The sequence below is a fragment of the Oncorhynchus masou genome, unplaced genomic scaffold (assembly GCF_036934945.1).
Source record: "Oncorhynchus masou masou isolate Uvic2021 unplaced genomic scaffold, UVic_Omas_1.1 unplaced_scaffold_488, whole genome shotgun sequence".
Lineage (NCBI taxonomy): Eukaryota > Metazoa > Chordata > Actinopteri > Salmoniformes > Salmonidae > Oncorhynchus > Oncorhynchus masou.
Window position 1 is genome coordinate 257,552 of NW_027011276.1, and position 14,758 is coordinate 272,309.

General features: G+C 46.4%; 1 protein-coding gene across 1 annotated transcript; it reads left to right on the forward strand.

The window, feature by feature from the left end:
* Positions 1–371: 371 nt before the first annotated feature.
* On the forward strand, positions 372–14,310 carry LOC135535399 (high-affinity choline transporter 1-like). The gene is made up of 9 exons (XM_064962073.1): positions 372–621; positions 1,153–1,266; positions 2,223–2,378; positions 4,543–4,691; positions 5,472–5,615; positions 8,219–8,372; positions 9,228–9,445; positions 10,284–10,454; positions 12,898–14,310. The coding sequence occupies exons 1-9, from the start codon at positions 438–440 to the stop codon at positions 13,255–13,257; spliced, it is 1,650 nt and encodes a 549-aa protein (XP_064818145.1). The 5' UTR covers positions 372–437; the 3' UTR covers positions 13,258–14,310.
* Positions 14,311–14,758: the final 448 nt, after the last annotated feature.

Here is a 14,758-nt window from a genome sequence, read left to right on the forward strand (position 1 = left end):
TGGAGAAAAACATTGTGCTAACAGTAAGGGAACTCCCAAAAGAGGTACTGAGTAACTTTTGGTTTTGACACCATCCTATGACCTCTCCAGGTACAGACTGTCAGTATGAGGTGAGCCCCAGGCATGCTGTTTTATCATTTATTAAGGACTTCATGCTCTCCTTACTTCTTACTATTTATCTACCAATGACTTCATGCTCTCCTTACTTCTTACTATTTATCTACTAATCACCATATTCTTTCCTTACTGCTTTGAATGCCCTGCCCACTTCCCTTTACTCCTCCTCCACTGCGACCAATCAAGCCAGAAGTAGAAAAGAGCAGACGCTCTGAGCTATCCAACCAGGAACAAGACTATACTGCCACAACTACTGCAACTCAGTAGACAGAACTCCTGACAGTCAGTGTTCTGTCTGTGAGCGTTCCCAGTGTTCCACCATGGTTCTGAACATTCCAGGTGTAGTTGCCATGGCAGTGTTCTATCTGCTGGTCCTGGGGACAGGTTTGTGGGCGGCACGGAAGTCCAGGGCTATGGAGAAGAAAAGTACGGGAGACAAGACAGAGATAACCTTACTGGGAGACAGGAATATCGGCCTGCTTGTGGGAATATTCACCATGACTGGTAGGTGAGGTGTGGCCATGTCTTTAGATCTGTGTAATGCTTTCCAACAATACTCACTGTTAATGTATTCACACTGTACCTTTCCAACTATACTCACTATTACTGTATTCACACTGTACCTGTACAACTATACTCACTATTACTGTATTCACACTGTACCTGTACAACTATACTCACTGTTACTGCATTCACACTGTACTGTAGAGACAGTACAGATCATTCCTTACCTTTGGATAAACAGTGTGTGTGTGTGTGTGTGTGTGTGTGTGTGTGTGTGTGTGTGTGTGTGTGTGTGTGTGTGTGTGTGTGTGTGTGTGTGTGTGTGTGTGTGTGTGTGTGTGTGTGTGTGTGTGTGTGTGTGTGTGTGTGTGTGCGTGTGTGTGTGTGCGTGTGCGTGTATGTGTGCTTGTGTGTGTATGTGTGCGTGTGTGTGTATATGTGTGTGTGTGTGTGTCTGTGTGTGTGTGTGTGTGTGTGTGTGTGTGTGTGTGTGTGTGTGTGTGTGTGTGTGTGTGTGTGTGTGTCCTGCAGCTACGTGGGTTGGAGGAGGCTTTATCGTAGGGATAGCAGAGGTTGTCTATAACCCTAACCTGGGTCTGGTCTGGGCTTTCATGCCCCTACAGAGCTCCGTCTCCTTCATCATTGGTAAGACGCACACGCACACGCACACACACACACACACACACACGCACACACACACACGCACACACACACACACACACACACAAAGTTTAATATTTCACAATCAGAAGTAATCATTGAAAAATGAAAGAATATCAGTTTCCAATATTTAAAGTGGCGGAACGTTGTTGTCCTGAAACACAAATCCCAGTCTGTCGTTTTTAACTGACCTTCAATTCATTCAAATATTCTACACACCAAACCTTATCGGCTCTCTCTCTCTCTCTCTCCCTCTTCCTCTCCACCCACTCTCTCTCTCACCCTCCTCTCCCCTTCTCTCTCTCTCTCTCCCTCTTCCTCTCCACCCACTCTCTCTCACCCTCCTCTCCCCTTCTCTCTCTCTCTCTCCCGCTTCTCCCCTCCCTCCACTCTCTCTCCCTCCTTTCTCACTTCCCCCTCTCTCTCCACCCCTCCCCCTCTCTCTCCCTCCCCTCTCTCCCCCCTCTCTCTCTCTCACTCCCCCCTCTCTCTCCCTCCTCTCTCTCTCTCCACCCCTCACTCCCCCCTCTCTCTCCCCCCCTCTCTCCCCCTCCCTCCTCTCTCCCCCCTCTCTCTATCACTCCCTCCTCTCTCTCCACCCCTCACTCCCCCCTCTCTCTCTCTCCCTCCCCTCTCTCCCCCTCCCTCCTCTCTCTCCCCTCTCTCTATCACTCCCCTCCTCTCTCTCCACCCCTCACTCCCCCCCTCTCTCTCTCTCCCTCCCCTCACTCCCCCTCTCTCTCTATCACTCCCCTCCTCTCTCTCTCCACCCCTCTCTCCCCCTCCTCTTTCACTCCCCCCCTCACTCCCCCCCTCTCTCTCCCTCCCCTCTCTCCCCCTCCCTCCTCTCTCACCACCTCTCTCTATCACTCCCCTCCTCTCTCTCTCCACCCCTCACCCCCCCTCCCTCCCCACCCCCCTCTCTCCCTCTTTTATCTCAGGTGGTATATTCTTTGCCAAGCCGATGAGGGAGAAGAAGTATGTTACTATGATGGATCCCTTCCAGATCAAGTATGGAAGAGCAGTGAGTGGAGCTCTGGTGTTCCCTGCCCTTGTAATGGATGCACTGTGGGTGGCCTGCACACTCGTCGGACTAGGTGATATGTACAACAAAACAACAGCAACAAACAAACAACTGTTTCAAAACACACAACACACATAATCAGTTGTAAACACAAAAGTACAAAATCACACGCTGCACACAAAACACACACAGAGTGCAGTTGAATCTCAACCAGGTCGGTTCTCAACCGGTCACTGTCTGGTGTTCCAAAGCAGGAGACACATTCCTCCCTGTTTCAAACAACTTCGACAAAAAGAGACACAAAAACACACAGTCATTCAGCCTCTAGCCAGTCTTGGACACCATCACATCTCTGTTGAAGTGTGTCAAGTCACTGGATCCATCCATAATGACACCCTGTTCTCTATATATTCCCAATGGGCCCCCGGTCCAAAGTAACGCTCTATATAAGGGAGAGGGTACCATTGTAGACACAGCCATTCTTTCCTGATGGACCTGTCAGGGTTGTCTTTATGTAGGTTCAACTCTTTAATTCACCCCTATTTGACCAGGTAAGGCAACTGAGAACACGTTCTCATTTGCAGCAACGACCTGGGGAATAGTTACAGGGGAGAGGAGGGGGATGAATGAGCCAATTGTAAACTGGGATTATTAGGTGACTGTGATGGTTTGAGGGACAGATTGGGGATTTAGCCAGGACACTGGGGTTAACACCCCTACTCTTGCGATAAGTGTCATGGGATCTTTAATGACCACAGAGAGTCAGGACACCTGTTTAATGTCCCATACGAAAGACACCCTACACAGGGAAATGTCCCCAATCACTGCCCTGGGGATTGGGATATTTTTTTAGACCAGAGGAAAGAGTGCCTCCTACTGGCCCTCCAACACCACTTCCAGCAGCATCTGGTCTCCCATCCAGGAACTGACCAGGACCAACCCCGCTTAGTTTCAGAAGCAAGCCAGCAGTGGTATGTAGGGTGGTATGCTGCTGGCAAAACTTGGTGAGATGCTGGACCCAGGTCGGTTCTAGGTAGAGTAACCTGGGGAATAGTTACACAACGCCCCAGCTTGGTGAGATGCTGGACCCAGGTCGGTTCTAGGTAGAGTAACCTTGGGAATAGTTACACAACGCCCCAGCTTGGTGAGATGCTGGACCCAGGTCGGTTCTAGGTAGAGTAACCTGGGGAATAGTTACACAACGCCCCAGCTTGGTGAGATGCTGGATCCAGGTCGGTTCTAGGTAGAGTAACCTGGGGAATAGTTACACAACGCCCCAGCTTGGTGAGATGCTGGACCCAGGTCGGTTCTAGGTAGAGTAACCTGGGGAATAGTTACACAACGCCCCAGCTTGGTGAGATGCTGGACCCAGGTCGGTTCTAGGTAGAGTAACCTGGGGAATAGTTACACAACGCCCCAGCTTGGTGAGATGCTGGACCCAGGTCGGTTCTAGGTAGAGTAACCTGGGGAATAGTTACTCAACGCCACAGCTTGGTGAGATGCTGGACCCAGGTCGGTTCTAGGTAGAGTAACCTGGGGAATAGTTACTCAACGCCACAGCTTGGTGAGATGCTGGACCCAGGTCGGTTCTAGGTAGAGTAACCTGGGGAATAGTTACACAACGCCCCAGCTTGGTGAGATGCTGGACCCAGGTCGGTTCTAGGTAGAGTAACCTGGGGAATAGTTACACAACGCCCCAACTTGGTGAGATGCTGGACCCAGGTCGGTTCTAGACAGAGTAACCTGGGGAATAGTTACACAATGCCACAGCTTGGTGAGATGCAAATTTGTTCTAGATGGAGTAATTTGATCAGGGAGGGGAAACAGGTCAGGTGGGTTTTTTAATAACCACTTGTTGAAACTCAGTCATGCTCATTCTAGCTGGCGTGTGAAGAATGTTACTTGTTACTTCAAGGCCGCCTTGGGGCTGCAGGGTAGCCTAGTGGTTAGAGCATTGGACTAGTACCCAGAAGGTTGCGAGTTCAAACCCCCAAGCTGACAAGGTACAAATCTGTCGTTCTACCCCTGAACAGGCTGTCATTGAAAGTCAGATTTTGTTCTCAACTGACTTGCCTAGTTAAATAAAGGTAAAATAAAAAGCAGGGCTCTTCACACTTCCAGTACAACGGCGAGGGACCAACTCAGTTTGACCTGGTTTTACAGTTTTTATCTGTGGTGCCACAAAACTGTGTTAGCCCGCTGAACTAAAAGTGTGTGTGTGTGTGTGTGTGTTGCAGGTGGCACCATGAGTGTGATTCTGGACCTGCCCTACTCCTACTCTGTGGTGATTTCTGCAGTGGTGGCCATCATCTACACTCTACTGGGAGGACTCTACTCTGTAGCCTACACCGACGTCATCCAGCTCATCCTCATCTTCCTCAGTCTGGTGAGTGACATGAGGCCATTTTGAATCCAATCCAGTCTGGTGAGTGACAGGCGGCCGATTTGAATCTAATCCAGTCTGGTGAGGGACAGGCGGCCATTTTGAATCCAATCCAGTCTGGTGAGTGACAGGCGGCCATTTTGAATCTAAACCAGTCTGGTGAGGGACAGGCGGCCATTTTGAATCTAAACCAGTCTGGTGAGTGACAGGCGGCCGATTTGAATCTAATCCAGTCTGGTGAGGGACAGGCGGCCATTTTGAATCCAATCCAGTCTGGTGAGTGACAGGCGGCCATTTTGAATCTAAACCAGTCTGGTGAGTGACATGCGGCCATTTTGAATCTAAACCAGTCTGGTGAGTGACAGGCGGCCATTTTGAATCTAAACCAGTCTGGTGAGTGACAGGCGGCCATTTTGAATCTAAACCAGTCTGGTGAGTGACAGGCGGCCATTTTGAATCTAAACCAGTCTGGTGAGTGTAAGGCCGTGGAAACATTGTCCAAGTATTTTGGATGGAGCCAACACCTTTTTCAATAGGAGTGATCTGTTGTCGGATGATTGACAACGGAGATGATTGCCCAACAAAAAATACACAAACGGTCTGTCTTTTAACGGATGGATCTCATCTGAACATAGTTGACTACAGATGTACTTTTGATGGACGAAAACAGAAAATGATCATTATCATATACAATTTAATGTATGTTCATGTGTCTCATTGTGGCTGCACCCGAAGACAGGAGTTAATCATTTTTAATTTGGGCTTTTCTGTCTCTGCTGCCAGTGGCTGTGTGTCCCATTCCTCATGTCCAACCCAGTGGTGGGTGACATCACCCAGACAGCGTTCAACCACACCTACCAGGCCCCCTGGCTGGGACACATGGAGAAGGGGAAGGTCTTCAAGTGGGTTGATGACTTCTTATTGGTGGTGAGATCAACTGATTCATTCATTGATGGATGGATGATTAATTTGTTAATGCGTTACATGAGTCAGAGAAGTTAGATAAGGGTTGAATAAGCATTTGATAAGTACAAAATATGCTTACTATTCTACATTACAGTCATATCACCAGTCTCTCTCCTCTCCTCTACATTACAGTCATATCACCAGTCTCTCTCCTCTCCTCTACATTACAGTCATATCACCAGTCTCTCTCCTCTCCTCTACATTACAGTCATATCACCAGTCTCTCTCCTCTCCTCTACATTACAGTCATATCACCAGTCTCTCTCCTCTCCTCTACATTACAGTCATATCACCAGTCTCTCTCCTCTCCTCTACATTACAGTCATATCACCAGTCTCTCCTCTACATTACAGTCATATCACCAGTCTCTCTCCTCTCCTCTACATTACAGTCATATCACCAGTCTCTCCTCTACATTACAGTCATATCACCAGTCTCTCTCCTCTCCTCTACATTACAGTTATATCACCAGTCTCTCCTCTACATTACAGTCATATCACCAGTCTCTCCTCTACATTACAGTCATATCACCAGTCTCTCCTCTACATTACAGTCATATCACCAGTCTCTCTCCTCTCCTCTACATTACAGTCATATCACCAGTCTCTCCTCTACATTACAGTCATATCACCAGTCTCTCTCCTCTCCTCTACATTACAGTCATATCACCAGTCTCTCCTCTACATTACAGTCATGTCACCAGTCTCTCCTCTCCTCTACATTACAGTCATATCACCAGTCTCTCCTCTCCTCTACATTACAGTCATATCACCAGTCTCTCCTCTCCTCTACATTACAGTCATATCACCAGTCTCTCCTCTACATTACAGTCATATCACCAGTCTCTCTCCTCTCCTCTACATTACAGTCATATCACCAGTCTCTCTCCTCTCCTCTACATTACAGTCATATCACCAGTCTCTCCTCTACATTACAGTCATATCACCAGTCTCTCTCCTCTCCTCTACATTACAGTCATATCACCAGTCTCTCTCCTCTCCTCTACATTACAGTCATATCACCAGTCTCTCTCCTCTCCTCTACATTACAGTCATATCACCAGTCTCTCCTCTCCTCTACATTACAGTCATATCACCAGTCTCTCTCCTCTCCTCTACATTACAGTTATATCACCAGTCTCTCCTCTCCTCTACATTACAGTCATATCACCAGTCTCTCCTCTCCTCTACATTACAGTCATATCACCAGTCTCTCTCCTCTCCTCTACATTACAGTCATATCACCAGTCTCTCTCCTCTCCTCTACATTACAGTCATATCACCAGTCTCTCTCCTCTCCTCTACATTACAGTCATATCACCAGTCTCTCTCCTCTCCTCTACATTACAGTCATATCACCAGTCTCTCCTCTCCTCTACATTACAGTCATATCACCAGTCTCTCTCCTCTCCTATACATTACAGTCATATCAACAGTCTCTCTCCTCTACATTACAGTCATATCACCAGTCTCTCTCCTCTCCTCTACATTACAGTCATATCACCAGTCTCTCCTCTACATTACAGTCATATCACCAGTCTCTCCTCTCCTCTACATTACAGTCATATCACCAGTCTCTCCTCTACATTACAGTCATATCACCAGTCTCTCCTCTCCTCTACATTACAGTTATATCACCAGTCTCTCCTCTCCTCTACATTACAGTCATATCACCAGTCTCTCCTCTCCTCTACATTACAGTCATATCACCAGTCTCTCCTCTCCTCTACATTACAGTCATATCACCAGTCTCTCCTCTACATTACAGTCATATCACTATTCTCTTCAAACTTCCAACCATTTATTTTCTCTACTGCTCAAAACTCTTTGCTCCACCTTGATAAGGAGGAATCAATATGCAATACACTCGTTTATTACAAATCGTGTCAAAACTTTGAGTGAAGTTCAGTTGTGTAATAGCAAAAGAGACTCAACAGCTGATATTCAAGTATTTTTCCAGTAACATGACACAGCACTTTCCACGAACGCTTTCACCCTCATTAAGGACATGGTCTTGTGTTAACCATGACCCAGGAGTTTCTACAATCTCAACCAGTGTTGGCACCATCCTATCTTGTTGTTGTTAGGCCATGCAGCCTATCTGTGGTTTCCAGTCTCAAGCTTTCTAACAGAAAGTCCCCCCAAAAAACCACAAACAGCCCTTTCCTCGACCTCACCATGACTCTACAATACAAAAAACATCCTGGAGACTCAAGGCCTCATTCTACTTCTCCTTAAACAACACAAACATAACTTGTTAATGTAAGTCATTTAACAGGGACTCTTATCCAGAGGGACTTACAGGAGCCGTAAGGGCTAAGTCCCTTGCTCAAGGGCACCTCGGCAGATGTATCACCTCGTCTGCTCAGGGATTCAAACCTTAACAGCGATTCTACCTGCCACCATTTCACAATCTAACAACCTCCTTTATGTTCTTGTCATCCTCCTTGTCATCTTCCCTTTCTCCTCGGTCTCCTTATCCTCCCCCTCCTCTTCTCCCTCCCTCCCTCCCTCATCTCCTCTCCTCCCCTCTCTCCTCCCCTCTCTCCTCCCCTCTCTCCTCAGGCGTTGGGTAGCTTGTCTTTCCAATGTTTCCACCAGAGGACGCTTTCTGCCTCCTCCTCGTTTAACGCCCAGGTCACCTGCTTCGCGGCTGCTGCCATGGTCCTCATCCTGGGGATCCCCTCTGTCCTGGTCGGGGCTGTGGCCGCTTCCACAGGTAATAAAGAACAAAAAGGTTTTCCAATCCCAGAGCGGACAAGGTAAATAATCTGTTGTTGTGCCCTTGTGCAAGGCACTTAAATTCTTATTGCTCCAGGGGTGTCAGTAAAATGGTCGTCTCTGACCCCAACTCTCCGCCGGCGTCTCGGGGGGACTTGGGATATGTAGATAAAAATACATTTTATTTTTTATTTCACCTTTATTTAACGAGGTAGCCTAGTTGAGAACAAGTTCTCATTTACAACTGCGACCTGACCAAGATAAAGCAAAGCAGAGCAACACAAACAACAACAGAGTTACACATGGAATAAACAAAACATACAGTCAATAATACAATAGACAAAGTCTGTATACAGTGTGAGCAAATGAGGCAGGATAAGGGAGGTAAGGCAATAAATAGGCCATAGTGGCGAAATATTGACAATATAGCAATTAAACACATGTTCTCTTGTTCAAGAAAAATGGACAAATATAAGCACCTCCAAGTTAACATTATGAAAGGGGTTGTAAAGTTTCAGAGAAGAAGAGTTGTGTGTCGTTGACTGGTTTGCATGTTATCTGATGTCCGTATACTGCTCCTATCATCTACCTCACATCATGAACCATAACACACTCCAGTCTAGTGGCAGTGTCCTGGTGTCGTGGCTAGAGTGCATGTCTGTTATTACTCTCTGTGGAGCACGAGATCCCTTGAATACACCTGGTTTCCCTGCAGCTCACATGAGCTGATTGTCAAAATGAAAGAATTTAAATAACTCATACACAGCGTACTTGTGTTTGTGCTTTTAGACTTCATCAAAGTGCGATTGTCAAAATGAGCAAACTTTATTGACACTTCCTGGTGTGTCTCCAGACTGGAACCTGACATCGTACGGGTCTCCGTCTCCGTATGATCGCAACGAGACGGGATTGGTGCTCCCCATCGCCCTGCAGCACCTGGCTCCGCCCTACGTGTCCGTCATCGGCATCGGGGCCATCGCCGCCGCAGTGATGTCATCCGTGGACTCTGGCCTGCTCAGCTCCGCCTCCATGTTCTCCTCCAACATCTACAAGAACATCATTCGGAAGCAGGTGAAGATTTGGCTGCAGGCTTTCGTTCTATCCCATCACTTACACCTCGTTATAATAAATCTGTGTGTGACTAGATACTCAATACAGTAGAGGTGACTAAGGAATGTAGGTCTGTTATCCCAGACACTGATTAATTAACCTACTAGTCCAGATCTGAAACACATTCTCAATGGAGATAATCCATTGTGTTCATTAGTCCTGTTCTAGGTCATAGGTCATGTATCAGAAAATCACCACTAAATCCATAAATAAGTTTTTTTTGTTCAATTTCATCAATTTTTGGGACATTGGCAAGACATTTTTCAATTCACATTTGAAAACATTGCATTTGGTTCTATAGTGTAATAGATTTTTGGGACATATAGCCTAACTCCGTGCTCCCTCTTGTGACTTATCTGAGTATTACACCACAGGGCTTTTCAAGCTCTTCTGACTTCTCTGAGTATTACACCACAGGGCTGTTCAAGCTCTTCTGACTTCTCTGAGTATTACACCACAGGGCTGTTCAAGCTCTTCTGACTTCTCTGAGTATTACACCACAGGGCTGTTCAAGCTCTTCTGACTTCTCTGAGTATTACACCACAGGGCTGTTCAAGCTCTTCTGACTAATTATAACTGCTGTGCCTCCATCTTGGATCTGTCCTGACCACTGTGCCTCCGTCTTGGATCTGTCCTGACCACTGTGCCTCCATTTTGGATCTGTCCTGCCCACTCTGCCTCCATCTTTGATCTGTCCTGACCACTGTGCCTCCATTTTGGATCTGTCCTGCCCACTCTGCCTCCATCTTTGATTTGTCCTGACCACTGTGCCTCCATCTGGTGTCTATCTCTCCTCTAGGCCTCCGACAGGGAGATACAGTGGGTGATCCGTGTGTCGGTGGTGGTGGTGGGGCTGTGTGGGATGGCCCTCACTCTCCTCCACAACAGTACCTTTGCCCTGTGGATCCTGGCGTCTGATCTCTCCTACACCATCATCTTCCCTCAGCTCATCTGCGTCCTCTTCTTCCAGGTGTGTGCGTGTGCGTGTGTGTGTGTGTGTGTGTAACATGCAGAGGTGATATTGTGTGGGCCTTATCTTTTCCCTGCATCACAAACATGGTGGTGTGTCACTAGCCTGAGTGCCAGTCTGTTTGTGATGTCGTCATGCCAACTCACTCATCATCATGCCAAATGGTCGGCTTGACAACTACAGCAATGGAGATGGCAAACCGGCCCTAGCCACAAAGCGTCTCAGAGTAGGAGTACTGATCTAGGATCAGGCCCCAACCTGTCCATATCACCTTATTCATTATGATCAGGTCCCAACCTGTCCATATCTAAATCATTATGATCTAGGATCAGGTCCCAACCTGTCCATATCTAAATCATTATGATCTGGGATCAGGTTCCTACCTGTCCATATCATCTCATTCATTATGAACTAAAGGCTAAACTGATCCTAGATCAGAACTCTTACTCAGAGAGGCTTTGTGGATACAGGCCCAGGTTATAATTCGTCTGGCTACCCAGAGTCCTTGCTCCAGCCAAACGCTAGGCCACACCCACAGACGTTAGTTTCTTCTCCACAATGAGTCTGGATCTGAGTACCTCACCGATTCTTCACCGAATGTGAACACATTTAGGGCCGTCTGATTGGTCCAGAAACCGATGGGTTGGACGAGAACCAAAACACATGTGGGTAAAACAGCGGTTTGAAAATGTGTAATTGGCTTTGATACTTTGATTAGTTATTTTACTGCTGGTCTTTAATTATTTGTTACTTTTATTTCTTTACTTTAAAAACAAAACTGCATTATTGGTTAAAACTTCTTAGGGCTGCAATCCCGTTAACGGGATCGATATGACAACAGCCAGTGAAAGTGCAGGGCGCCAAAATCAAACAACAGAAAACTCATAATTAAAATTCCTCAAACATACAAATATTTCACACCATTTTAAAGATACACTTCTTCTTAATCCCACCACAGTGTCCGATTTCAAAAAGGCTTTACAGCGAAAGCACCACAAACGATTATGTTAGGTCACCGCAAAATAACAGAAAACTGTCCTTTTTCCAGCCAAAGACAGGAGTCACAAAAATCAGAAATAGAGATACAATTAATCACTAACCTTTGATGATCTTCTTCAGATGACACTCATAGGACTTCATGTTACACAATACATATTTGTTTTGTTCGATAAAGTTCATATTTATATCCAAAAACCTCAGTTTACATTGACACCATGTTCAGAAATGCCTCTAAAATATCCAGAGAAATTGCAGAGCCACATCCAATAACAGAAATACTCATCATAAACTTTGATGAAAGATACATGTTTTACAAAGAATTAAAGATAAACTTGTTCCTAATACAACCGCTGTGTCAGATTTCAAAAAGCTTTACGGCAAAAGTACAATATTCAATAGTCTGAGAACAGCGTTCAGCCACCAAAGCCAGTCATACAGTTACCCGCCAAATTGGAGTCAACAAAAGTCATAAATAGCATTATAAATCTTCACTTACCTTTGCTGATCTTTGTCGGAATGCACTCCCAGGACTCCCACTTCCAGAAGAATTGTTTGTTTTGTTCGATAAAGTCCATCATTTATGTCCTAATAGCTACTTTTGGTAGCGTGTTTGGAAAACAAATCCAAAGTCAAGAAGCGTGGTCACTAAAAGCAGACAAAATGTCAAAAAGTTCCGTAACAGTCAGTAGAAACATGTCAAACGATGTATTGAATCAATCTGTAGGATGTTTTTAACATAAATCTTCAATAATGTTCCTCCCAGAGAATTCCATTGTCTTCAGAAGTGCGATGCAACAGAGCTTCCTCTCACGTGAACGCGCATGGTCAGCTCATGATAGAGCTTTACTCATTCCCCTCTCCTTCACCCCACTTCACAGTAAACGCATCGGACAAGGTTCTAAAGACTGTTGACATCTAGTGGAAGACGTAGGAAGTGCAAACTGACCCATATCCCACTGTGTATTCAATAGGCGATGAGTTGAAAACCTACAAACCTCAGATTTCCCACTTCCTGGTTGGATTTTTTTCTCAGGTTTTTGCCTGCCATAAGAGTTCTGTAATACTCACAGACATCATTCAAACAGTTTTAGAAACTTCAGGGTGTTGTCTATCCAATACTAATAATAAGATGCATATATTAGCAACTGGGGCCTGAGGAGCAGGCAGTTTACTCTGGGCACCTTTTCATCCAAGCTACTCAATACTGCCCCTGCAGTAAGTAAGCATTTCAATGAATTCGGCGCATGTGACAAATACAATTTGATTTGATCCAATCGCTGATGAACATGTTTTGCACAATGCTCCTCATTGCCCCTCGTCCCCACAAACGACCTCAACGATGGCACTGAAACTAAAGTATGTAGGAAACGACAGAGCAGAAAAATAAGTTAGTGTGAGGCTAGAATATCACTTCTTCAAAACAAATCTCTTCATCTTCCAACAGGTCTCCAACGGCTATGGAGCCGTGGTGGGATACCTCGTAGGGGGCCTGATGAGACTCCTCTGTGGGGAGCCCATCTTCAACCTCGCCCCTGTCCTCCACTTCCCTGGATGCACCCTGGAGGACGGCGTCTATGTCCAGCGCTCCCCCATCAGGACCATATGTATGCTTCTTGCCCTGGCGGCCATCTTGGGTTTCTCCTGGCTGGCTCAGCTGATGTTCAATAAGGTCTGGTTGCCCGAGAGGTGGGATGTGTTCCAGGTAAAGTGCCAGACATTGCCACTTGGTGGCGCCAGAGAGATGAAAGAGAAGGAGGAGGATGGTGCAGTCTCTGAGCCAATGCTTGACACCACAAAGTGTTAACGTTTTGACCTACCTACTTTTACAGGCCGGTTTCCCAGATACTTCCCTGGACTACAAAGCACTTTGGTTTTTTATGTGTGCATATTTTTTGTTTATTGGACAAGATAGAGAAAGGAAAGATCTATTGCACATCCAAACCATTCTAAAGAAGGCTATTTAAAGTCGATTGTGTAGCTCAATTAAGTTACTTTATATGATTTGAACATAAAGCGTGAAAAAGGCTGTAACATCGGTACCACTGACTTGCATTGCATTTGTTCCACAAAAGCATGAATTGCGGTCATACCTTGTCCATAGGCTGATTACAGGGGAAGGCAATCAAATCCTATTATGTCATTTGGGTGAACTCTCTCTTTAGTCTAGGAGTAGGCTTAATGATCTGTGTCTGGGAAACTTCATTACCTCATCCCCCAGACTAACCTCATCCCCACCAGATTACCTCATCCCTACCAGATTACCTCATCCCTACCAGATTACCTCATCCCCACCAGATTACCTCATCCCCAGACTACCTCATCCCCACCAGATTACCTCATCACCACCAGATTACCTCATCCCCCAGACTAACCTCATCCCCACCAGATTACCTCATCCCTATCAGATTACCCCATCCCCACCAGATTACCTCATCCCTATCAGATTACCCCATCCCCACCAGATTACCTCATCCCCACCAGATTACCTCATCACCACCAGATTACATCATCCCCAGACTACCTCATCCCCACCAGATTACCTCATCACCACCAGATTACCTCATCCCCACCAGATTACATCATCCCCAGACTACCTCATCCCCACCAGACTACCTCATCCCCACCAGATTACCTCATCCCTACCAGATTACCTCATCCCCACCAGATTACATCATCCCCAGACTACCTCATCCCCACCAGATTACCTCATCACCACCAGATTACATCATCCCCAGACTACCTCATCCCCACCAGATTACCTCATCCCCACCAGATTACCTCATCCCCACCAGATTACCTCATCCCCAGACTAACCTCATCCCCACCAGATTACCTCATCCCCACCAGACTACCTCATCCCCACCAGACTACCTCATCCCCACCAGACTACCTCATCCCCACCAGATTACCTATCACCACCAGATTACCTCAGCACCAGACTACCTTATCCCCACCAGATTATCTCATCCCCACCAGATTACCTCATCCCCAGACTAACCTCATCTCCACCAGATTACCTCATCCCCACCAGACTAACCTCATTCCCACCAGACTAACCTCATCCCCACCAGACTAACCTCATCCCCACCAGACTAACCTCATCCCCACCAGACTAACCTCATCCCCACCAGATAACATATATACCTCATTCCCACCAGATTACAAGCCTTGTTGTGAAAATGTCCACCAGAAACTACATCTTCATGTTGTTGTAAAGACCATCCAGACTAACCTCATCCCCACCAGACTAACCTCATCCCCACCAGATATACCCCCATCATCCCCACCAGATTACCTCATCCCCA

What these genes read in the sequence shown, in the direction of transcription:
- LOC135535399 (XM_064962073.1), top strand. Translation starts at nt 438, where the DNA reads ATGGTTCTGAACATTCCAGGTGTAGTTGCCATGGCAGTGTTCTATCTG. An exon ending in TCCTCATCTTCCTCAGTCTG is followed by an intron (nt 4,692 to 5,471) that starts GTGAGTGACATG and finishes CTCTGCTGCCAG; the next exon opens with TGGCTGTGTGTCCCATTCCT. An exon ending in TTGATGACTTCTTATTGGTG is followed by an intron (nt 5,616 to 8,218) that starts GTGAGATCAACT and finishes CTCTCTCCTCAG; the next exon opens with GCGTTGGGTAGCTTGTCTTT.